The 24,336-nt window shown below is 40.2% G+C and overlaps 1 protein-coding gene across 2 annotated transcripts in view; it reads right to left on the bottom strand.

Annotated features, from left to right (window-relative positions):
- Positions 1–24,336, bottom strand: part of CPNE4 (copine 4) — a 323,296-nt gene that overhangs the window by 7,377 nt on the left and 291,583 nt on the right. For both annotated transcript variants that reach the window (XM_067561613.1, XM_067561614.1), the window contains exons 13-15: positions 11,990–12,041; positions 4,891–5,024; positions 736–972 (exon numbers count right to left, since the gene is read on the bottom strand). In XM_067561613.1, coding sequence (XP_067417714.1) covers positions 736–972; positions 4,891–5,024; positions 11,990–12,041 — 423 coding nt within the window. The remainder of the gene's footprint in view (positions 1–735; positions 973–4,890; positions 5,025–11,989; positions 12,042–24,336) is intronic.

The following is a 24,336-nucleotide window of genomic DNA, read 5'->3' as shown; positions in this document are numbered from 1 at the left end:
TTATCATATGAGATGGTGACTGGGGATGGGAGTGTGCAAGGCCAGGGCATGGCTGCACTCCTTTACAATGTTCTGCCATCACCTGGCTGGTAAATTAAAGCTGAGCTTGCCCAGTTTACCCTTTCCAGAATGTATCTCCTCCCCGCACTGGAGCATTCTGGGAAGTTGTGAATGGCAAGGGATTCAGGGAGCCATGCTTACACAGGGTTTGGGGAGATGGGGGTGGGAGGGAAGGCAACAAGGAATCACTGGTCTTCCCCATGGATGATCTTGCCTCTGCTGGTTTAAGGGGCTGAATTCCAACAAGGAAACAATCTGGTGTAAACGGTGTGAGCTCAGATTCACAGTGATTCTAATCTCCATATGGAAATGGCCAATCTGGGGATACAGTAGGCTTCAGGGAAGAGAGCCAAACAGAGAAGGAAGAAAAACAGCGATTAAAAATAAATTGAGAGAGGCAGACAAATACATTTAAGAGGAGAAAAACTGAGAAATACAGAGCTGAGAGCGCATATTGTGACCAAACAGGAGAAATGTCAATGCCCCATTGAAACAGTTATTCTCCCCTCTCCCTTTTTTTCTTCTTGCTAATGCATCTTAGCTTTTTTCCATTTCATTTTCAAAATAAAATGCTGCCATTTTGCTGGGACTGGCTCAAGTTCTTCTTTCAACCTAAATTAAGAGCAGCCTATGAAACACAGTCTCTAACTGAAAAGACTGAAAAATCTGCCTTACATGTTTGAAGTTCCTAAATGGCACAAACTGGACGATGTCTCGAAGAACAGGCTCGCCCTTAGGGGACCTCAGGATCCCGTCATCGCCATCTAGCATCTGCATATCGCTGAAATCGGCATTTCCAACCCCAACGATGATGACTGACATAGGGAGGTGGGAGGCGTGAACGATGGCCTCCCGGGTGTCAGCCATGTCTGTGATCACGCCGTCGGTCAGAATCAGTAAGATGAAATATTGCTGCAGGTTTGGAAAGGAGAGAAGAAGAGGAGAAAATGTCATTGGTTATCTTAACCTTTATCTTAAGCTTCCTCCCTTTTTCTAAGAGATGTTTATGGCAACCACTAGATTGGTGGCTTTGGACAAAGTCTGTTTTTAAAAAGAAATGTCTTCAAATGCTCTCAGAGTTAGAGTGCATCCCCTGGGAATCAACCTTCATAAAGGTGACCCCTAGATTATCTTCAGGTGGTTTTAACTGGGGTTTGGCTAACTTCCAGGAGTTAGGGGTAGCCAAGAGAAATACTATGGGCAAGTCCACACTACCGCTTTCGTTGATCTACCTTATGTCACTCAGGGCCTCCCTGTATCTCTCTGAGCAATGCAAGTTACGGCGACCTAAGTGCTTTTCACACTGGCGGCATGTTGGCGAGAGACACTCTCCCGCCGACATAGCTTCCGCCTCTCACGGAGGTGGAGGTAATTATGGAGTAATCATGCTGGTGGGAGATCACTGTCCTGTCGGCATACAGCGTCTTCACCAGATGTGCTACAGCGGTGCAGCTGCAGCGCTTCTCGTGTAGATCTGCCCTAGGTTGACGAGAATAGTGGTTTTCTGGCTGCCAGGAGCATGGCAGGTGTCAGAACTTTTGCTAATAGTCTTGACTGGTCTGGCTTCCCCCTTTGGCTTGTGATCCCTACATGACTCACTTTCCTTTGCTGATGGTTTCTGACTACACTCTTTTGCTGAGAGCCAATGGCAGGAGAAGAGAGGCAGAGATAGGTGCTGCATTCCAGCATCTGAAGCTGGGGAAGAACTATAACGGAGATCACAACAGCTCCACGTAGGCAGCCAACATTGCTGTCAGGCAGGTGGGAAGAGTGCAGCTTTCTGGCCAATGGAGGGTGACTTACCATCTCCTGGAACTCAGGGGAGGACTAATGCATTAGGAGGAGTCCTAATTTGTTCAGGAGCGTGACAGGGGCTCCTCCAGGAGAGGAAATATAAGTTGGGAGTGGAGAGAGAATGAGGAACTTTTTCAGACCCTAAAGAGAGGATTAGTCATTCTCAGATTTCTAAAAGAGATTTTAAAAGCATTTTGGGGCTTTTTGTCAATTCCTTTCCCCACTCTGAGTTACACTGAACTAGATGAAATGGGAGACGTGACAGTCATTTGATAATGAGGAAGAATGACTCTCACTTGGGCCTTTTTGGACAGTGAGACAGCTGGAGTGCGCTTTATAAATGTCCTTTTCAAGGAAACGTATTCCTGTGTAGGGAGTAGCAGAACTGAGTCACAATGTGTGTGGGAACAAAACAGAGAAACTTCATACAGTTAAAGTTTATCTGTAATATGATCTATATATAAAATGTACACACACAGGTAATTCATTGCCTCTCCTGTGTAAAAACCAAAACACACAGAGACTTTTTTCCCGGAGAGTCACGCTGCAACTTAAAATAAATGTGTTTTTTCTTCCCTTTTCTCTATAAACACAAACATAATGATCCTGGGAGCCCAAAGTGCAAAATACAGCCCACAGTGTTCTATATTTTGGTCGGTAGCCATCCTCTCGACCTGTACATCTCAGCTATGGAGCTGTGATTATAACTACACTTTAAATTAAAATTGAACAAAATATAATAATAAGACTACAGTAGAACCTCAGAGTTACAGAGCCCTTGGGAATGGAGGTTGTTCATAACTCTGAAATGTTCATAACTTTGAACAAAACATTACGGTGGTTCTTTCAAAAGTTTACAACTGAACATTAACTGAATACAGCTTTGAAACACTACTATACAGAAGAAAAACACTGCTTCCCCCCCTTTCTTTTTAGTAGTTTACATTTAACACAGTACTGTATTGTATTTGCTTTTTTTCCCCCTCTGCTGCTGCCTGATTGTGTACTTCCGGTTCCAAATGAGGTGTGTGGTTGACTGGTCAGTTTGTAACTCTGGTGTTCGTAACTCTGAGGTGCTACTGTATTTATTACACATGCACTACTTTTAATCCATAGCCCCTTAACACAGGTGGTTGAGCATTAATGTCCTCATGTTAGAGATGGGAAAACTATAGTACAGAGAGGTGAAGTAACTTGCTTAATGTCACAACTAAATCACTGTCAGAATTGAGAAGAGAGCCTAGGTCTTCAGACTTCCAGCATAATGTCCTGGGACAAGATAGACTCTTCTCTGGTGAAGTCTTTTAAGAAGTCTAGCCCCTAATGATTATACCATCCTGTAATTCATCCATCTTCCTCTTTCTCTTCATTAAACAATGCTATTTAAAACAGTGTTGCAAGGAGAACAATACTGCAGCTATATACTAGACAGAAGAAGAAAAAATCTCTGGGAAAGCCCTCGCTCAGGTGATGACGATGGTGCCATTGTACAGGTCTGTCCTGAAATGATATATAGTGCAGTCGTTTTCCCTTCAGATGCATGCAAGGATTTCTTTGATCTCTGACTCCAACATCAATGCTATTCCTACACATTTTTCAGAGCCAAGTGTATTTGAGGCTTCACAATGCTAACACATTTTTCCTCCCTCATTTTGAGTCCTGCTGGGCAGTATGCAGAGGGAGAATAAGTACAACACATTTCAATCACATTTAAAATAAATTCTGTACTTCGGTCTTTCAGCCGAAAGAAACTGTTATGGCTCTTATCACAAATGGATACTGACAGACCTATCTTACTATTGTTAAAGGCAGCAGAATACTTCACGATGGTAAAGTAAACTGAAAGTTCTACAGCCACAGTTGGGTATGATCCCAGGGAAACAAAGGAGCTTCCAGAATGTATAGGCTCTGTGATGTGGCCAAATTTTTTTAACTCTTGCATCCTAAGATCAACATATTTAGGGCCTTCGTCTAATGCTTTTCATTTTACGCTATTATTTACACCTGTGCAGAGTGAACAGAAAATGCTGTTCTGAAAATATAAACGGCTGCATGAAGTGAAAGGCAGTGGAGAACCAGGTCACTTCGCAGCAAAATGGCTCTTTTGTTCTGTCCAACTTACAAATCAGTAAGTGCTAAGTAAAATCTGCACATCCTAATCATTTGTAGCACCCACCACTATAGTATCTAAGCATCTAGTGTGATAGCATCAATGATCTACCAGCTATCAAGTGATTTGGCAGAAATCATGACGTAAGATGGTGAAGACAGAATGTGAAAATAGAAAAAAATGGCAGGAAATATGAAGAAAATGCCCCAAACAATATAAAATTACAGATGATTAGTAGGAATGGTGGGCAAACAGGGATTTATATTTTAGTAATCAGTCAATGAATGGAGCTCTGTGTCTTTGCTATGGATGTTTGTCTTGAAATTCTGAAGTAAGCTCACAAGGATCACTCTTTCATGGTGTGGCACAGTAGCTGTGGGCCTTCAGCATATCATTTGGCCTCTTGGTGTGATTATTTATCCACCTATAAACCAATGATAACAACGCTGTGTACGTCTATAGCACCTCTCAGTCAAGCATCTCAGACAATTATGTTCTGTCAGCTAGTCACAGAAAGAATTATCGGTCAGATCCTCTGCTGATATAAATGGACATAACTCCATTGACTTCAGTGATAACCGTTTGACTTCCATGGAATTACACCAGCTTATCCATCTGAGGATCAGGTCCAATTTTTCCCAATATGACACCAATCCACAATTTATATTATATTGGCTTGGGAAGAAACAGGTTTTAGAACTGAGCTTGGTAATATTTATCACAGAAAGTGTAAAGTACAGAGCCCTATGTGACCCTGCTTCTATTTGTCTTATGTGAAGATATTTATGGAGGCTGCTAAGATATAGCAGCATTGAAAAATTATTCATATATATTAAAATGACCCAGATCATGACGGCCTAGCAAAGATCCAATATACAGCAAGACAAATAGGTCCTAGCAAAGCTTGCAGTTTGATGTGTTCTTACTGATGCCTCCTTGGTGTTGGTCTCCTCCGATGCTGATTTAGCCACCTTCTGGATGATGGGAGCAATGTTTGTTGGCCCATAAAGCTGGAGCTTAGGAAGACAGCTCTGATACGCTTCAACGACGCCTTGTATTCCTTATATAAAAATAAGCAAGCAGAGAAAGTTAAGAAGCAAGGTAATAAGGAGCACATCACTGGTATCCTGTTTCTTTAAGTTGCAAATGAAAGACTGATCCTTTTGATCAATTTTAAAACGATTTTTGCAATTGTAGCACCCAAGGAATAAACGGCCTTAGCCAATTTATTCTGTACAGTTGTGAATATGCAAGATAGTTTCAAAGAAGCTGTGTCCTGCTGCCCTGACCCCCTTCAGCTGTTTTGTAATATATAATTCATTACTCATCTCTTCTCCTTACCAACAGCATTTAGTGTGCATTTTGCATGGATTAGCAGTACTGTGTTGAAGTTAGCAAGCACAATTTGCAAATGCATTAGACTCATCAACTTCAGTATAGACTCTAAGTGATCACTTGGGCATCAGTGAATATTCATACTTGAGGAATATAGACTTTAGTTATTTAAAGATGATACCCCTTTGATAGTTCTCTCTCTTTTTAGAGAAACATTTACTTTTGCTTCATCAAAGTAGCTATCAGAACACTCCCCCTTTGTTAATACAGACCCACATTTGCCAAGAAACCTGAACATTTTCCAAATACTTTACTCCCTGGTGCTATGCAACATATCTTTTCAGTGTTAATTTGCATAATGGTTAAATCTCAATCTGAGCAAAAAGTGTAAAAGCTAAAAGGAAACAGAAAGGCTCCTGGCTATCTACAGCAAAATGTACTTCTGTCACCAGGTCTTGATGAAGAACTAGCCATTTGGTGATATTGTGTCACCCTTCTTTCATCTCTAGGAAGTGAGAATTTAGATAGATCAAGGAAAATTATATTTGCAGACACCTTGTAAAGATCAGAGCTCAGGAACTGGCATTTTCAGTTCCTTTTCCTTGAGAACATGAATTTCCTGGTGTGTTAATACAAAGTGCAGTAATTTCAAAATTTAGAACTCCCAACACAGAAAGCTAGAAAGTTAAAGATTCAGGGTCAGTAAGAAAGTGAAGGACTGAAGAACTTCGAAGAAGGCTGCTGAACAGTGACATTATTTCACTAAGATCCTAAACTGATCTTGATTCTAAGTGGAACTCTTAATGGAATTTGTGGAAACTGACCCCATAAATAACCCTAACAAATCAAAGGAGACTGTAATTACATTATACAAATACAATGGAGAATAAACATCTTGATCTTTAGACAGTTATGTATTAATCTTATTAAACTACTGAGTTTATTTTCCCTGTCACCTACAGCACTAGAAGTTAAAAGAATGGCTCCTTAATTCTAGCTGTGATTAGCTGTTTAGACTATAAGCCTACTACTATTATGTTACAAACTTTTCATCAGTAACTCCAGAGAGGTTAAATTAAATAGCACAACACATAGCAGGGCGGAATTCCTTTGTTTTGGAGGTCCCTTTGCTTAACACCCAGTTTTAAACCTGTTGAGGATCTGGTCTTGATATACTTATTGTCTCTTCTGCTAAGGCCTGAAAAACTTTAAGACAAAAACACAAAACATAATTAACAAAAAGATTATACAAAGATAAATCCTCCCTGATGTAGCCTAGTATAATTCAAAAGGTTTCTCTGAACCAGGATAGAAGGACATATACAAATATACCTTTTTTTGCATATAACCTCAGGTAACACCTATCAGAAGATAGTTACTCTCCTGGCACACTATAATATAATTAGTCTTTTAGCCTAAAATGTATTACCAGTCGGATTATCTGCCATCCTTGGACATCCCTTTATTTTTCATATTGCCCTATTAGCCAACATACAAGTTATTTCACAGTGTAATTCATAAATGTTTGTAATACACTTTGAGAAAACGTAAGCCATTTAAATGCAAAGTGTGTGTGTGTATACACAAGCAAGCAAAGAGAAGTGCTCAGATTCCAGGCTCTGCAATCTCTCAGTTACCTTTCTTTCTGAAACAATAAATAGTATGTGAGCATGCACAAAATTTGAATTTAAGTACCTAGAGTGTTTAAAGCTTGTTTCTCCTCTAAAAAGTGACTGTAAAATATGACATCACGGGGTTCCATATTTATTGTTTGCTCCAATGATTTCCATATCAAATGCACTCAGTTTACAAATAATTTTTTTTTAACTGCCAGCCCTGCAAACTCACTGTGCACTCAAGGTGTCACAAAGGGTTTCTGTCCATCTCATGCATGACCACTGATAATAAAGATCTGAAGGCCAAATCGTGCTTTCTGTTACAACTGTGCATCCTTAAGAGTTTTCAGTGGCTTTAATGGGTTTGCAGAGGTGAAACTGATTGGAACTTCGTAAGAAATTCTGCTCATGTACAACTAAGAAAATAATCCAGTTCCTATTTTCTTAGCTGTGTTAATTTAAAGTGCTAATTGGAGTAAAACACAGTAAAACATTATTTTAGTTGCCAGTCTGATGAGTAAGCGAGATGCCATCTTTACACAGTCACAATTCAGAACAGAAGGACACTTTGATTTTTATCCTGATGTCAGTGCTCTCTACTGGCCAATGACAGTTTGCTATTCACGTACAAAATGGGAGTTCATATTTTACTTCCAAAATCAGCCAGTATATTAAAGTGAATCAAAAGAATGCTTTTTCATTATAGGAATCATCAATGTATTGATTCATTATAGGAATCATCAATGTAGCTTAGCTGGTCCACGAGGTGAATATAGCTGAAGCACTTGGTAATAGCAACCATAATATAATTAAATTTGACATCCTTAGGGTGTGGGTGGTGGGCAGGAAGAAATACCAGAGAAACCCACCACAGTAGCATTTAACTCCAAAAAGGGGAACTACACAAAAATGAGGAAGCTAGTTAAATGAAAATTAAAAGGCACAGTCACAAGAGTGAAATGACTGACAGCTGCATAGAAACTTTTTAGAAACACCATAACAGAGGCTCAAACTATATGTATACCACAAATTTAAAAAACAGCAACAAGACGACCAAAAAATCACCAGAGTGGTAAAAGAGGTGATTAGAGACAAAAAGACATAGGAACATAAGAATGGTCCATCTAGCCCAGTATCCTGTCTTCCGACAGTGGCCAAACCCAGGTGCTTCACAGGGAATGAACAGAACAGATAATGATCAAGTGATCTATCCCGTTGGCCATTCCCAGCCTCTGGCAAACAGCAATACCTGCCTATCCTGGGTAATAGCTATCGATGGACCTATCCATGAACTTATTTAGTTCTTTTTGAATCGCATTGTAGTCTTGACCTTCACAACCGCCTCTGACAAGGAGTTTTACAGGTTGTGTGAAGAAATACTTTCTTTTGTTGATTTTAAATCTGCTGCCTATTAATTTCATTTGGTGACCCCTAGTTTTTGTGTTATGAGAAGGAGTAAATAACACTTCCTTATTTACTTTCTCCACACCAGTCATGATTTTATAGTCCTCTATCATATCCCCCCTTACTCATCTCTTTTCCAAGTTTTATTAATCTTTCATCATATGGAAGCTTTTTCATACAATATTTTCTGTCTTATTATCTATCCCTTTCCTAATGATCACCCAACATTCTGTTAGCTTTTTTGACTGCCACTGCACATTGAGTTGATGTTTTCAGAGAATTATCCATGATGACTCAAAGATTTCTTTCTTGAAGGGTAACAGCTAATTTAGACCCCGTCATTTTATATGTATAGTTAGGATTATATTTTCCAATGTGCACTACTTTGCATTTATCAACATTGAATTTCATCTGCCATTTTGTTGCCCAGTCATCCAGTTTTGTGAAATCCCTTTGTAACTCTTCACAGTCAGCTTTGGACTTAGCTATCTTGAGTAGATTTGTATTATCTAAAAGTTTTGCCACTTCACTGTTTACCACTTTTTCCAGGTCATTTATGAATATGTGGAACAGTACTGGTCCCAGTACAGATCCCTGGGGGACATCATTATTTACCTTACTCCATTCTGAAAACTGACCATTTATTCCTACCCTGTGTTTCCTATGTTTTAACCAGTTACTGATACAGGAGAGGACCTTCCCTCTTATCCCATGCCCACTTACTTTGCGTAAGAGCCTTTTGGTGAGGGACCTCGTCTAAGGCTTTCTGAAAATCTAAGTACACTGTATCTACACCCTAGTCCACATGCTTGTTGACCCCCCTCAAAGAATTCTAATAGATTGGTGAGGCATGATTTCCATTTACAAAAACCATGTTGACTCTTCCCCAGCAAATCATAGTCATCTATGTTTCTGATAATTCTGTTCTTTATTATAGTTTCAACCAATTTCCTTGGTACTGAAGTTACTTGGTACCTGCCAGGATCATCTCTGGAGCCTTTTAAAAAAATTAGTGTTGTGTTAGCTATCTTCCAGTCATCTGGTACACAAGTTGATTTAAATGATAGGTTACATATCACAGTTAGTAGTTCTGCAATTTCACATTTGAGTTCCTTCAGAACTCTTAGGTGGATACCATCTGGTCCTGGTGACTTATCATTGTTTAATTTATCAAATTGTTCCAAAACCTCCTCTAATGACTCCTTAATCTAGGACTGTTCCTCACATTTATCACCTAAAAAGAATGGTTCAGATTTGGAATCTCTCTCACATCCTCAGCTCTGAAGACCGATACAAAGAATTTCTTTAGTTTTTCCGCAATAGTCTTATTTTCCTGGAGTGCTCCTTTAGCATCTTGATGGTCCAGTGGCCCCACTGGGTGTTTAGCAGGCTTCCTGCTTCTGATGCACTTAACATTTTTTTCCTATTACTTTTTGAGTCTTTGGCTAGCCATTTTTCAAATTCTTTTTTGGCCTTCCTAATTATATTTTTACACTTCACTTGCCAGAGTTTATGCTCCTTTTTATTTTCCTCAATAAGATTTAACTTCTACTTTTTAAAGGATGCTTTTTTGCATCTAACTGCTTCTTTTACTTTGTTGTTTAGCCACAACGGTACTTTTTTGGTCCTCTTACTATGTTTTTTAATTTGGCATATACATTTAGATTGAGCCTCTATTATGGTGCCTTTAAAAAGTTTCCATGAAGCTTGCAGGGATTTTACTTTGGCACTGTTCCTTTTAATTTCTGTTTAACTAATTTCCTTATTTTTGTGTAGTTCCTTTTTCTAAAATTAAATGCTACCATGGTGGCTGCTTTGGTGTTCACCCCAACTCCCCAGAGATGTTAATTTTTATTATGGTCACTATTACCAAGCGGTTCAGCTATATTCACCTCTTGGAACAGATCCTGTGCTCCACTTAGGACTAAGTCAAGAATTGCCTCTTCTCTTGTGGGTTCCAGGACTAGTTGCTCCAAGGAGCAGTCATTTAAGGTGTCAAGAAATTTTATCTCTGCACCCTGTCCGGAGGTGACGTACTCAGTCAATATGGCGATAGCTGAAATCCTCCATTATTATAGAGTTTTTAATTTTTATAGCCTCTCTAATCTCCCTGAGCATTTCACAGTCACTATCACCATTCTGGGCAGGTGGTCAGTAGTGTATCCCTACTGTTATATTCATATTATTTAAGCGTGGAATTACTATCCATAGAGATTCTATGGCACAGTTTGGTTCATTTAAGATTTTTATTTCATTTGACTTTATACTTTCTTTCACATCTAGTGCCAGTCCCCCACGAGTATGACCTATTCTGTCCTCCTGATATATTTTGTACCTTGGTATTACTGTGTCCCATTGATTATCCTCATTCCATCAAGTTTCTATGGTGCCTATTATAGCAATATCCTTATTTAATACAAGGCACTCAAGTCTACCCATCTTAGCAGACATCCTTTAAAAACTGTAACTCAAATCCTACTTAAGAAAATAGAAAGGAGCATAAACTCTGGCAAGAAAAGTGTAAAAGTATAAGTAGGCAGGCCAACAACAAATTGAAGAGTAAAAGTGTAACTGTGTTAAAAAAAGAATTAGATAATTTCATGGAGGATAGGTCCATCAATGGCTATTAGCCAAGATGTCAGGGATGCAACCCCGTGCTCTGGGTTTTCCTAAGCCACTGACTGCTAAAACCAGGGACTGGATGACAGGGGATGGATCACTTGATAAATTGCTCTACTCTGTTCATTTCCTCTAAAGCATCTAGCCCTAACCAGGATACTGAGCTATATGGACCATTGGTCTGACCCAGTATGTCCATTCTTATGTGTTCTCATGGGATTGCTTATCACCACTGCTGATAAAAAAAGAATATTCTAAATCTCTCGCATGCACACGCTTTCTCTAATACATTGTACAAAGTAAGCAGTGAATCATGTCACTATGTATTAGTGTAAAAACATCAATCATTACCACCTCTCACTTATAACCACAACACATTTATCAAAATCTGATCAACAATTTTATCCTCTAACTACTGATAATTAGCAGTAAATGCCTTTTTTTTTTTTAGTTCAGCTTTTAGCTAGAAATCAAAGGCCCAAATTCCACATTGTGTTGGGACCAAGTTGTGCTGCGTTGGGAAAGGGGATATGGTCAGGAATGCCTTATGCCACAGTGATCCACAGCTGCTGTTCTGAGCCCTCGACACCACATGCAGCTGGTGTGACTTACAGCAGTCAAATTATGTCAGGGGACAGGCCCTGCACACAGATGGCCCTGGGCCAAGGGAGTGCAAAGGCTGCCTTTGTGTCTTCCATCATTCTGAGCTGTGCAGTATTTCTCTTAACCATAGCTGAGGAACTGGGAAAAAATAAGGAAACACTGTAAACTCAATTTTCAAAAGTATTTAGTGCTTTTGGGTGTCTCAGATACTGGGTGTCCAACTTGACATACTTTAAAAAGTCTGATTTTCAGAGTGTAGATGCCCTTTAAAGCATCTCATATTGGACAGTACAAGTTGAAGCTCCCCAAATCACTAGCCACTTGGAAATTTAGGCCATTAACTCTAAGAAATGCTGTGAACAACTAGCAGAGGATGCCATTGGATCTACAGTGGTATTTTGCATATGGCAGAAGTACAGCAATCTGCTTTCTTTAATGTGAGTGTTACCTGCACATTCTGGATTGTCTTCATTAAAATTGATTGCAAAATCATGTGAGACCTACACATTGACAAAGAGAAAAAAAGAATAAGACTTTAGTTCAGAAAAATGATTCCATGTTGTCTTTTGGTTGCCAAACATCTATTACACTCTTTCTGTGTTAAACCAGAGGAATCTTTTAAACTTGGAGCCAATCAATGTGAATGCAGAGTGAGTCAGAGCTCCCTACAGAGCTGAAGGGATAAGAAAATTTGCTGGAATCAAAGAAGTATCTGCTGACAAAAAAAAAAAAAAAAAAAAAAAGAGAGAATATAAAGAACACTTCAGCATATGAAAACTTCAATAAATATGCTGCTGGAACAGCACTGCAAGCATCAGCCACAGAAGAATGGCCTAGATTTGAGGACAGATTGAGAGACATGCTCTCTTCACTTCAAAGATGAGAGTGTAAAATTACTATTAAAATAACTTTGTGTCTGTGGTAAACCCCTCATTCACACTGATGAGCAGTTACTCACATGAAACCAAAGGGATTATGGAGGGAAGTAACTGCTCCCATGTGAATCAAAAGTCACAATCTGGCCTATTATGATGAAGGAAAAAAATACAGATAAATACATTGAAGAAACTGAGATAGGTTTATGCTTAAATTTGAACCAGGGGTGGGGGAAATAATAAATAAATACTTACATACATACATACAACCCTCAATCATCAGACAAAGTTCTTCTAAACTTCAATAAAGTTGTAAATGCCCCACCTCCCTTTCAAAAAGAGTTATGTAATAAAATACACAGAGATTCCTTTTTCCAGGTTCCTTGCACTAAAAATGTAATTTTCTAACTGAAATTTCTAACTTAAAATGCGAAGGCCTGGAAAGGTATTATAAATTTAAAAAAATCAGTTTGCTGGCCCTCTTTGGCTCTCCGGCCCTCTCAGTGTTGGATCCCACAGTGATGAGCCATTAGGACTGACTTTCTCTTCTGAGGCACCACTCCATTTCTGAGGCTGGTGTTTTCTCCCTGTCTGCATGTAGGGCTTTCTCTCTTACTAGACTCCATTTTTCTCCCTCTGCCTCCACCGTTGTAATTCTCACCCTTTTTATTCTCTTTAACTCCACTGCCCTGTCACTTATCCCCCAGGTTCCTTCCTTAAAATACACATTTCAAACACCTGCCCCAAATTCTGTGTTGCGTTGCATTGTACATAAAGGGTATGTGCCAATTGTAGTGGCGGGATAAGTGCATGTTAAGGGAGAGTGACCCTTTGAAACTGCACCTATGAGATTTATCAGTGTGGTACTGCTAGCCTAAATATTGTTGCACTGATGGTGTGTGGAATGGATGGCACAGGTCAGAAAGAGGGCTTGTTTTGCATAAAAGGGGGGAGAGTGGCTGACACAGAAATATAGTACATGTGGTCACCTGGAAGGGTATAGTTCTGAAAGCTAGGGTCAGGTCACTTTGTCCCTGGTCCACAAGTCTTCCTACCTAGAGGTCAAAGATTATGTAGTAGCAGTATACTGTTTGCTGTCCACAAAAACCTACATGATGGGCTCCACCTACTTAATGATTACATACATGGGCTGGGACAGGGCCAGTAACTGCTGTAATATTGGATAGAACCTGCTAACTCACTTTAGAAGGAGGCCTATGTTATTTCGATTTGAGGAACACATGTTTTTTTGCCATTTTAGACATGTTTTACGTTTTCAGGAGAGAGACATCAAAAAGGTTGGATAGGTTGTTCTGTAAATGTATGACTCTTACTCATATCCGTGATGGGTGGTTGGGTAGAAAATATGCTACCCTCACCTGTAGTCTTACTCACTATGGTCATGCTTACCATTACTAAGATACTAAGCAGGAGTTGAACTTGGGTAGCTACCAGCATTGCAAATGAATTAAGCCAGCCTCCATCAAAGAGTCTGTGAACTCATCCCAAGCCTAACCTGAAGTTTGGTACGCTTACACCAGGTTTGGGGCTGTTACGTTCACGGAGCATCACATGACGGCTCATTCATGCAGCCCCATTTGCATTGTATAAGAAAAAGCAGTAAGTCACCACACTATATCAGCAGCCAAGAAAATTCAAGGCTGTCAGATACTCTTTGGAGGTGTTCCAGAACATTTCTGTTTGACCAACCTGCATGCCTAAGGGCTCTATCTGACCAGAAGACCAGCTGCTATCTGCCAGTCTTACAGCCAACTGCAGGCCAAAAGTAATTGCAACTGCCAAGCACTGCTATGGGAGTTTCCATTCAGCAATAATGTTGCTGTTGTTCACTAGATTAACTCTTTCCTTGTCTGCTAAGTTTTCTACTAGCTAGGTCTCTGCAAAAATTAAAAAGGATCACACTATATACGTAGCACTGTTTGGTTTGTCCAGTGCTATGGCTCTTCGGTGTTTCTGGGTCCTAATTATCCTAACTCATAATGTAGCTGAAATTATAGCAAAATAACTGCAAATCAAATAGTTCCATTACACCATGTAGGTATTTGTTGCTGTAACAGTTGACAAAATCATTGTGATTGACATCATTCATCTGGTTCAGTGCTGTAGCATCAAGGCCACTGTGCTTATTTTAGAAAGACTTATTGGCTAGGTTAGGCGAATGAGGAAACCACAAATCTAGTAAATGTGCATGATAATCAGAGTAAGAATATTGTCAGTGCAACAGATATTATTCTTTCAAAATCATTAATGGCCATATTTGCCATCCTTACTCACACTGAGTAGTGTTTTATTCCAAAAGTAGTCCCATTTTCTTCAGTGGGACTACTTGTGGAGTAAGGAAATATTCAGTGCAAGTAAGGGTGGCAGAATCTACCCTAAACAAGAGGCAGGAAATATGAAAGCACAAGCATCTGGCACCTCTTCAAATCCTCTTAGCAACGAGCCATCAGGAATAATGAACAGGTGTGAGATGGTTTTAATGGTTAAGTCACAGTATCTAGCAAGAAAGTCACCGTCTATTGAAGGCTAGTGATGATCGTCTCTCAGGTAGCTTTTCCCAAACTTTTGAAAACTGAGTCCACCTCAGGAAAATGAAACCAGTTGTCCCCATATCTTGCAATCCTACCCAGGTGTTGTTAAAAGCCAACATACCTTAATGTATACTCCTTCCATGCCCCCCTGGTTAGGCCTTCCTGCCCCTTTAAGTACACTTTGGGAAATGCTGCTCTCAGGAACCTCCCCTCTGCAGCATCACCAGTGATAACCATACATCACTGACGCTAGAGTAAAACCAAAACTCTGCTGTGATACTTACAAAACACTCTACAACAGGTAGGCAGCTGTGACAACGGCTTATTATGCAAATCATGATTACAATAGAATCATAGAGTGAGAACGGACTGCAAGGATCATCTAGTCTAACCTCTGCCAAGATGCAGGATTTGTTGTGTCTAAACCATCCAAGACAGATGGCTAGCCTGTCTCCTTTAGAAAACCTCCAGGGAAGAAACTTCCACAACCTCCCGAGGCAGTCTGTTCCATTGTCCTACTGTTCTTACAGTTAGGAAGTTTTTCCTGAGATTTAATCTAAATCTGCTGTGCTGTAGTTTGAACCCACTGCCTCTTGTCCTGCCCTCTGTGGCAAGACAGAACAACTTTTCTCCATCTTTTTTATTGCAGCTTTTCAAGTATTTGAAGACCAGTATCACATCCCTCCCTTAATCTCCTCTTTTCCAAACTAAACATACCAAGTTCCATCAACCTTTGCTCATATGGCTTGCATTCCATTCCTTTGATCATCTTTGTCGCTCACCTTGGGATCCTTTCCAGTTTCTCTATATCCTTTCAATATACTGGTGACCAAAACTGGACACAGTACTCCAGCTGAGGCCTAACCACCGCGAGTAGAGCAGTACCATCACCTCCTGTGACTTGTGTGCTATGCCTATGCCTCTGCTAATGCAAACTGAAATTGCATTTGCTTTTTTTGCATCCAGATTGCATTGCTAACTCATGTTGAGTTTGTGATCCACCACTACACTCCCAGATCCTTCTCAGCAGTGCTGCTGCCAAGCCAGTTTCCCCCCATTTTGTATTTGTGCATTTGGTTTTTCTTCCCTAACTGTAGCACCTTACGTTTATCTCTGCTGAATTTCGTTTTGTTGTCTATAGCCCAGTTCTCCAATTTATCAAGATATCACTGAATTTTAGCTCTACCCTCCAAAGTATTGGCACCCCCCCAATAACTTTGTGTCATCTGCTAACTTGGTCAGTATGTTATCTATGCCTACATCCAGGTCATTAATAAAGATGTTAAACAACACTGGACCCAGAACAGATCCCTGTGGAACCCCACTTGAGACCTTCCTCCAATCTTACCTCATTCCATTAATAGTTACTCCTTGTTTGTAGTTGTTTAACCCAACGGTTCCCAATCTGGGGTGCGCAACTCCCTTGTGAGGGGCACCAAAAATTACAGGTGGTCCATGAGGTTTCAGTAATATTAAGGTCATTTAGCCCCGAGCCCCACGTGGGCCGGGCATAGCAGCTCTGAGCTCCATGCTGGGCAGAGTAGAAGAGCAGCCCGCCGCAGCCCCAAGGTGGTTGGGTGCCTGACCTAGAGTAACCCCGGCCAGCCTGCCAAATCCTTCGCTACCCTCCGTCCATGAAGGACAGGAAGAGGTGGGGCCATACGGGGCATGTGGGGGCAGCTGCGCCAAGGAAGGCTTAGCTTCTTACTCAGGTAAAAGTAATTTTTATTATTATTGTTTATGTAATTTAGTGTTATTATTATTATCATTATATGTATTTATAGAGGCTATATGTGTTTATGGCTGGTGAAAGGATGGGGATGAAGGGGGTGCATGTTTTACCTAGTGCTAACTTGTGGGGCTTTCACTCAAAAAGGTTGGGAACCACTGGTTTAACCAATTTATGTATCCACTTAATGGTAGTTCTGTTGAGACTGCATTTCTCCAGCTTATCAAAATGTCATGTGGATTGTGTCAAAAGCTTTGCTGAGTTCATGTAACTATGTCCACCATATTCCCCCTCTCCATCAAATCAGTTAACCTGTCAAAAAAAGAAGTTAAGCTGGCTGGGCATGATTTGTTCTTGGTAAATCCATGTTGGCTGCTAGTGATTGCAAATACCTTCATCCTCCAGGTATTTGCAAATCGAATGTTTTATACATTGCTCTAGTAGATTCCCGGGTATCGGAATCCGGTTGACTCGTCTATATGACTCCCCCAGCTCCTCCTTTTTCCACTTTTTTAAGATGGGCACTACATTAGCCCTACTCCAGTCTTCTGGGACCTCTCCTGTCATCCATTAGTTTGTAAATATTATTGCCAGAGGCTCCAAGATTTCTTCAGCTAATTCATTCAGTACCCTCGGGTGAATAGCATCTGACCCTGCTGATTTGAATTCATTCAAATTGGTCAGAAGATCTCTGATATGTTCTTTACTTATCACAGTCTTCATCACTTCCCCTTTATTGTCTATGGTAACTTTGCTAGTAGACTGGTCACGTGTTATTTTTTGTGAGAAGACTTAAGCAGTCGGCATTGAGCAGCTCTGCCTTCCTGTCATCTTCTATAACCAGCTCACCTTCTCCATTAAGCAGCGGACCATCCTTGAGCTTTGTTTTTTGTCTGACATATTTGAAGAACCCTTTCTTGTTGTCTCTAACATTCCTTGCCAGCTGTAACTCATTTTTTGTCTTGGCTTTCCTGATTTTGTCCCTATATGCTTGCACTACTCCCATGTCTGCTTCTCCTTCCATTTCTTGTATATATCCCTTTTGGTTTTTAGATAGCTAAAAAGCTCCTTGTGCAGCCACATTGGTCTCCTCTGGCTCTTCTTATCTTTCCTCTGCATTGGAATAGCTTGACGTTGAGCCTCTAATATTACATCTTTTAAGAATTGCCAGTCCCCTTATTCCTTTTCTTCCTAATTGGTCTTTTTCTGGGACCTTGCCTACTATTTCTCTGAGTCATTTGAAATCTGCCTTTTTTGAAGTCCAGTATCCTTGTTTTGCTGTTCGCCTGTCCACCTTTCTATAGGATATTGAATTCTATCAAATCATGATCACTTCCTGACCACCTTCACGTTTTCAACTAATTCATACCTGTGGGTCAAAACCAGATCCAAAATGGACGACTTCTTGATGTACCATGCTACACCTCCTCCTTTTTTCCCCATACCTATCCTTTTGGAACAAGCTATATCCCTCAATCCTCATCCTCCAAACATGGGAGTTGTCCCAACAAGTCTCTGTGATGCCATTTAAATCAATTTTCTTCTTGACTTCCAGTTCATCCTGCTTGTTCCCCATACTCCTTGCATTTGTATACAGACATCAAAGACATTTGCAGACTGCCCTGTTGCTTTTCTTTTTTGCCTTTTTAATGCAGTTGTGATTTCTAAACACTTCTCCAGAAATTAGCCCCTTCCCCTTGTCTTTGAGCCTTTGTTATTTGAGCCTAGATGCACATTGTCCGGATTTTTGTCACCAACTCCCACAGGATCTAGTTTAAAGATCTCTTTATTCGATTAGCCAGATGATGTCCAAAGATGCTCTTCCCAGTATTTGATTGATGGAGCCCATCTCAACACAGTAATCCCCTTTCCTGGAACATCAGCTCGTTGTCAAAGAAGCCAAAGCCCTCCCACTGACACCACCTGCATAGCCATGCATTTACTTCCATGATTTGATGGTCCCTACCTGGGCCATTTCCTTCAGTAGGAAGGGTGGACAAGCATACCACTCGCACCCCAAACTCTTTTATCCTTTTTCCCAGAGCCACGTAGTGTGCAGTGATCCGCTGAAGGGCAGTATTGTTGGTGCCCATCTGGATAAACAGGAAGGGGTAGCAGTCCGAGGGCTTGATAAGTCTCAGCAGATTCTCAGTCACATCCTGAATTCTAGTTCCAGGCAAGCAGCACAACTTCTTGGGATTCCCGATCTGGATGGCAGATGGATGACTCTGTCTCACTTAGGACAGAGTCCCCAACCACCCCCATCCTTCTCCTCCTCTCGGGAACGGTGGTCGAGGTACCCCTAGGACAATGCATTCCATGCCTTCGGGTTGACAGGGTCTCCCTCTGATCCCTTCCCTCAGATGACTCTTCCAAGGTATTCTCAGCAGTAGTTCCTGTGCAGTGAGCCTGAAAGTGGTTGCTTACCTCTATCTGCATTGGGGGTATATTGGTTCTCCTCCTTCTCCTTCTGGAGGACACATGCTGCCAACTTTCTTCCTTGTTCTTCAGTCCTCCCTGCACTGTCCTCTGCAATTCTTCAGCATGCTATGCCCAAAGTACCAAATCCTGACTTCTGTCCAGGAAGTCTTCATTTTTTCTGATGCAACGGAGGGTCATTACTTGGGTCTCTAGTCCTTTAACTTTCTCTTCCAGTATGGAGACTAGCTTGCATTTTGTACAGACAAAGTCACTTCTATCCTCCAGGAGAAAAATGAACATGGCACATCCCATGCAGGTCACGATAGCCAATCCCTTACTATCCATATTTCTTACCTTGTAATGTATCAAGAGCCTCCCTAGGGGATGCATTTGCCTCTCACAGAAGCCTGAAAGGCAAAATGTTGTGTGGGCTCTCCCCCCAGGCAAACGTCTTGAGTAATTTAACATGAGGGCTAACTGGTGTGGTCAACGTAGAGTTGTTTATGACAGCAAGCAACCAAAAAATGTGACAGGTGAAGTATTATGACATATGTGCTGAAACAACATAGGGGCACACTGGGTTTACCATCTTATAGTAGGTAGAAGTACTATAGTTCTGCACTGATATCACTAAGAACTGATTCATGTTTTTCATGTGATGCAAAGTTACAGACTACTTACATTCCATACTCTGTAATACAGAACCATATCTTATTGTATTATAGGAAAGGCAGGATAATCACGGTTTATCACACAAATTGCTATTGTGATTTCACAGCCGATATCTGCCATTAATTTTCCATAGGTCCAACTCTACTGAGTTGGGAGAGAAGGGGGTGTGTATATAAGAACAGACACTAGCTTTAGAAGCATCTCCTGGGGGGCCAAGACACAAAAGGGACCAAATTAGCAAGGACTTCCATACAGGTGACAAGTATTGCAAATCTTAATTTGGACTCTTATCGGGCAGGATTGCTGTGTGTTGCAAACCCTTCTGCTGTACACCAGGAGCTTGATCTAAAGCTCATTCAAGTCAATAGAAGTTTTCCCACCAACTTCAGTGGGCTTTGTATCAGACCCTAACTATACCTGTTTTCAACACACTGCAATGGATAAGGATGATGGCTTTTTAAAATTTAACATGAAGTGGGTTGTCTGGCTGAAAGGTCTCAGCAAACCTGATTCTGATTTTGAAATCCATAAACTGATGCACCAGATGGTACGTGTTCCATATGGAACTACAGGATAGTCACTCACAGAAGCAACACACTGTTACATTCCACCTGCACTGAACATCCACAATGGATGTCACTGAGTAATTGCTGGCAACGCATAAAAGGTTTCTAAGACATGAGTACCTGTAAGGCTTTCTGCTCCGGAAAATAAATTCTACTCCCAGAGAGAGAACTTCATAAGAGCGCCAGTGATGGTTACATAACATTAGCCTTGTGTTTCTTAGGTTACTGCACAAAATAAACACTCTGAGCCTCCTGGCAAGAACAATTGGTTAGAATCTGGTTATACATTAACATTTTCCCATTCCATGATTCTAGCTCTTAATTCTGCTGATTTGAAAGTGAAAATGCAAGTATTTAAAAAAAACAAAAAACAAAAACAGCTGTCCAATAACTTTCCCCACCTGGAACAGATTATTTCTAAATCAGATAACAGCCTCCAGGATTTTATCGCGCTAAAAGGTAACAATAGATTACACAAGGACGTCCATTGCAGCATAATTCTGTGTGGGGATGTGCAAATGCAGAAATAAGTCTTAAATACTTCTGCTGAGGCAGATTTATTATACATTTATTATTGTCATTAAGCTCAGCGGTCCTTGGCTACATATACACACCATGAGATGCAACTGCACACAGCAAGAGAACTGCCTATAATATAGTTGTGGAGTCCATTACTGAAAGAATGCTGTGTCTCTCATGACCATTTCTCCTAGATGCGTGCATTATGGCCAGTTTAACATTCACTGCAGAAATATTACATGGATTGTGGCATATCAAAGAGCCTCTGCATGGGATAATTGAAATTAATTTCTGTAGCCATGACTGTTGCAAGGTGATGTCATTATTAGAACTGGATGGGAAACGGTTTTCATCCTGCAAGAATTCCAGATTTCAAAACATTTTCCTGAAACAGGGCAAAAAGTCAAAATTGTGAAAATTTTTATGAACTGAAAATCCCCCCAAAATTTCAGATCTGGTCAATCAAAACATTTTGTTTTCATATTTTCAAAACATTTTCTTTTGTTTTTGATGTTCAAATTTTTAAAAACATTTAAAAAATTATAAATTAATTTAAATTTCAAAATGAAAAATTGTTCTGACTCCCCAAAATTGAGCTTTTCCTTTTGAAAATGTCAATCTGATATATTTTAACAATTTTGAAACTTTTTTCAAAACATTTTTGAAACAGGAAATTAGTCGAAACTGACCCTTTCTGGTGAACAGTTTCAGTTTTGACAAACTGACGTTTTCAGATGAAAAGAATTTTGATTGAATAATTCCTATCCAGCTCTAATCATTATGCCATAATGAGGATTTCCTTAGCCCATACACCAATGGGTTGTTTCAAAGATGTGAACTGTTGCAAAAGTACTAAAAAGACCTTGGCTTATTTTTAAAGGATGAGTATGTAGGGACTGATCATAAAGTATTGATTTGCCAACTATTTTCTTTCTCAAGCCATTGGGTTAGTCATTCAGCACTGCAAACTGTGCAAAACAGTAACTAAGTTTACACTAAGTTTACACTAGATGTGACTAGATGTGACTGCTGTGCCAACACACAGTCCAGAGCAATACCATATAAATGAATACATGACAAGCAATTACTTGTGTACAACTTGGCCTGACAACTACAGACAGCACCTTGCACAAATTCTGCACTAGAAATACAGTACTTTGATTATTTCACTATTTTCCAGAAACACCAGTAGTGATAGTACTTGGATTTCCTGACAAAATGATTTGACAAATCCAGTGAAGGTTAGGTACATTCTTTATTACTTATTCAAATACAGTTTGTCAAGGATGCATGAACAATAATGTACTGGGTGCATATAAACATAAATGCTGAGATGCACAATGTTTTACACTTATATATGAATGAACAATATTAAGCCAGTGACAGACTGCAAATGAAATTTCAGATCCAGAAGTGCATGTTTTGCAAACTCTTAAGACACTGTCAAATGCAAGGAATCATCAGTCAAAAGCTATTACTTCCAGTATGTTTAATAATATAATAGTCCGGCAGTTGCACTGCATGCAACTCTGGCTAAGAGCATTTCTGCTTGGCAAAGTTTGTCAATTTTTAAATTTTTTTTTAGAATTTACTAAAGAGCATCTTGCACACTTTCCATAGCCAGCAATCAGATAATAAAGGAATTCAGACCCGTGATGGTAGGATCTTCACTTCCTCCTTCGTTTGCCACATTCCAGTTTACTAGGCATTATTTTTAGTTTTGGTCATGTTTTGTCCAAGCTTCTAAAAGGGTGAAAAAACTGTAGGTGTACACATTTTTCAAGGTGATGGCTGGCTACTAACAGGAGAAGTATGGTCAGGGTCATGCTTGCCATAACATAAAGCTGCAGAATCCTGAATATTTTTTGGTCCTGTGACTGCAGTGAAGTTTTCTCCAACCGTCTTCACAACATACGCCATTGGGATGTTTCATTAGAGAAGTTAGCGTCTCTTTCAGGAGTAATGGAGAATTTTGAAAAAACTAATCTTAGCATTCTGTGTGCTGCTCCTTACAGATGGTTATTCAGGAATCTGGCTTCATTTATTTTTTAAATAAGTGCTCTAACTTTTGGCAATTCTCTCTTCAGGGAGTTGACAATTTTAACTGCTCCTTTTCTACCTTAACAATGTCTTTTGTGGTGGTGTGTGGTTTGAAACCCTGCTCTGTGTCTTGTCTTCTAACAGACAAGTATGGTCAGTTTTCCCCTTCTCCTCATTGTGGTTTTCCTCATCATCCTCTGAATCCATATTTTTTGCCATCCCCTGTTCATTTTTATGACTCCTCTATCTAAGCACTATTCAAGAAATGGGTAATCAGTTGAGGATATTGCCTTGGCATAACTTGGATGTGCTCCAAGTTTTGTGTGTTCTCACCTGGGCTGGTGAATGAGGCTTCATCCGTCTCTGAGGGATCTGGCTGTTTTTGCTCAGTTGTGGCAGCAATATCTAGCTCCTCTTGATAAAGATCATTGCTGTCTTGGGGTTCATCTACATGTAACACAGCAGAATTGTCTGACATCTCAGAACTGTCTGATAGAATTGTCACCTTCAGAGAGGCGGGCGTCTGACAGTCAAAGTCTGAGCAATCACTGTGTTCTCTGAGTTACAAGACTAGCTCACACTTGGGTTGGAAGGCAGATTGATGAGTTTGTCAGTCCTTGGAGGAGAATTATCATAGGGCAAACCATCAGATGACACTGCTGGAGGCTTATGAAGAAGCATGTATGTGTCACCTGTCACTGTTTCTGCTTCCAAGGATTCCTTGTTCCAGCACAGAAACTGCTTCTTTTCCTGCTAGCAGCTAAAGGGTATGAAATTTGGAGCTGAAATATGGAAAAATACCAGTCAAGGTGACATAGCAGATGTGTTCAGAAAATGGAAATACCATAGAAACTGTGCATAAAAACATGTATTTAAAAGAGCTCCCACTCTAAAAGATTCTGAACTGCCAGTGGAGATGCACATCGCCATTGCTCTACACTGTCAATCTAAAGTGGAAGAGAGGCAAGATGGGTAAGGTGATATCTTTATTTGACCAACTTCTGTTGGTGAAAGAGACAAGCTTTCGAGCTCATACAGAATCCTTCTTCAGGTCTGGAAGTGGAAGATGCATTTTGCCGGTAAAGAGTAATAGCTAGCATGTTGGGCATTGCACTTACTGCAGCAAATAGAAGGAGATTAGGAGGCAGTGAATAGGCTGGAATATATTGAAGCCAGCAATAGACTACTGCCTTCCTACTTTGACCCCTAACTATTAACAGAAGCCCAATAGATATTGAAAAAGAACTGTCCAGTACTTAGGACTATATAAATTCTTCTGAAAATTAAAATGATGTAGTATACTCATGAGACACTGACCCAGAGTTTTTCTAGTTTATGGCCAAGTTACATGTAGTGGCATACTTTGCCCACTGCTTTAAAAGCTACATTGCTCTGGCTCTATCTCACCTTGTAACCACACA

This window comes from Emydura macquarii, unplaced genomic scaffold (genome assembly GCF_026122565.2).
Source record: "Emydura macquarii macquarii isolate MOO-44397 ecotype Brisbane River unplaced genomic scaffold, CSIRO-AGI_Emac_v2 contig_2422, whole genome shotgun sequence".
NCBI lineage: Eukaryota > Metazoa > Chordata > Testudines > Chelidae > Emydura > Emydura macquarii.
The sequence above is the reverse complement of the archived record's forward strand: the minus strand, read 5'-3'. Positions and strand labels throughout refer to the sequence as shown.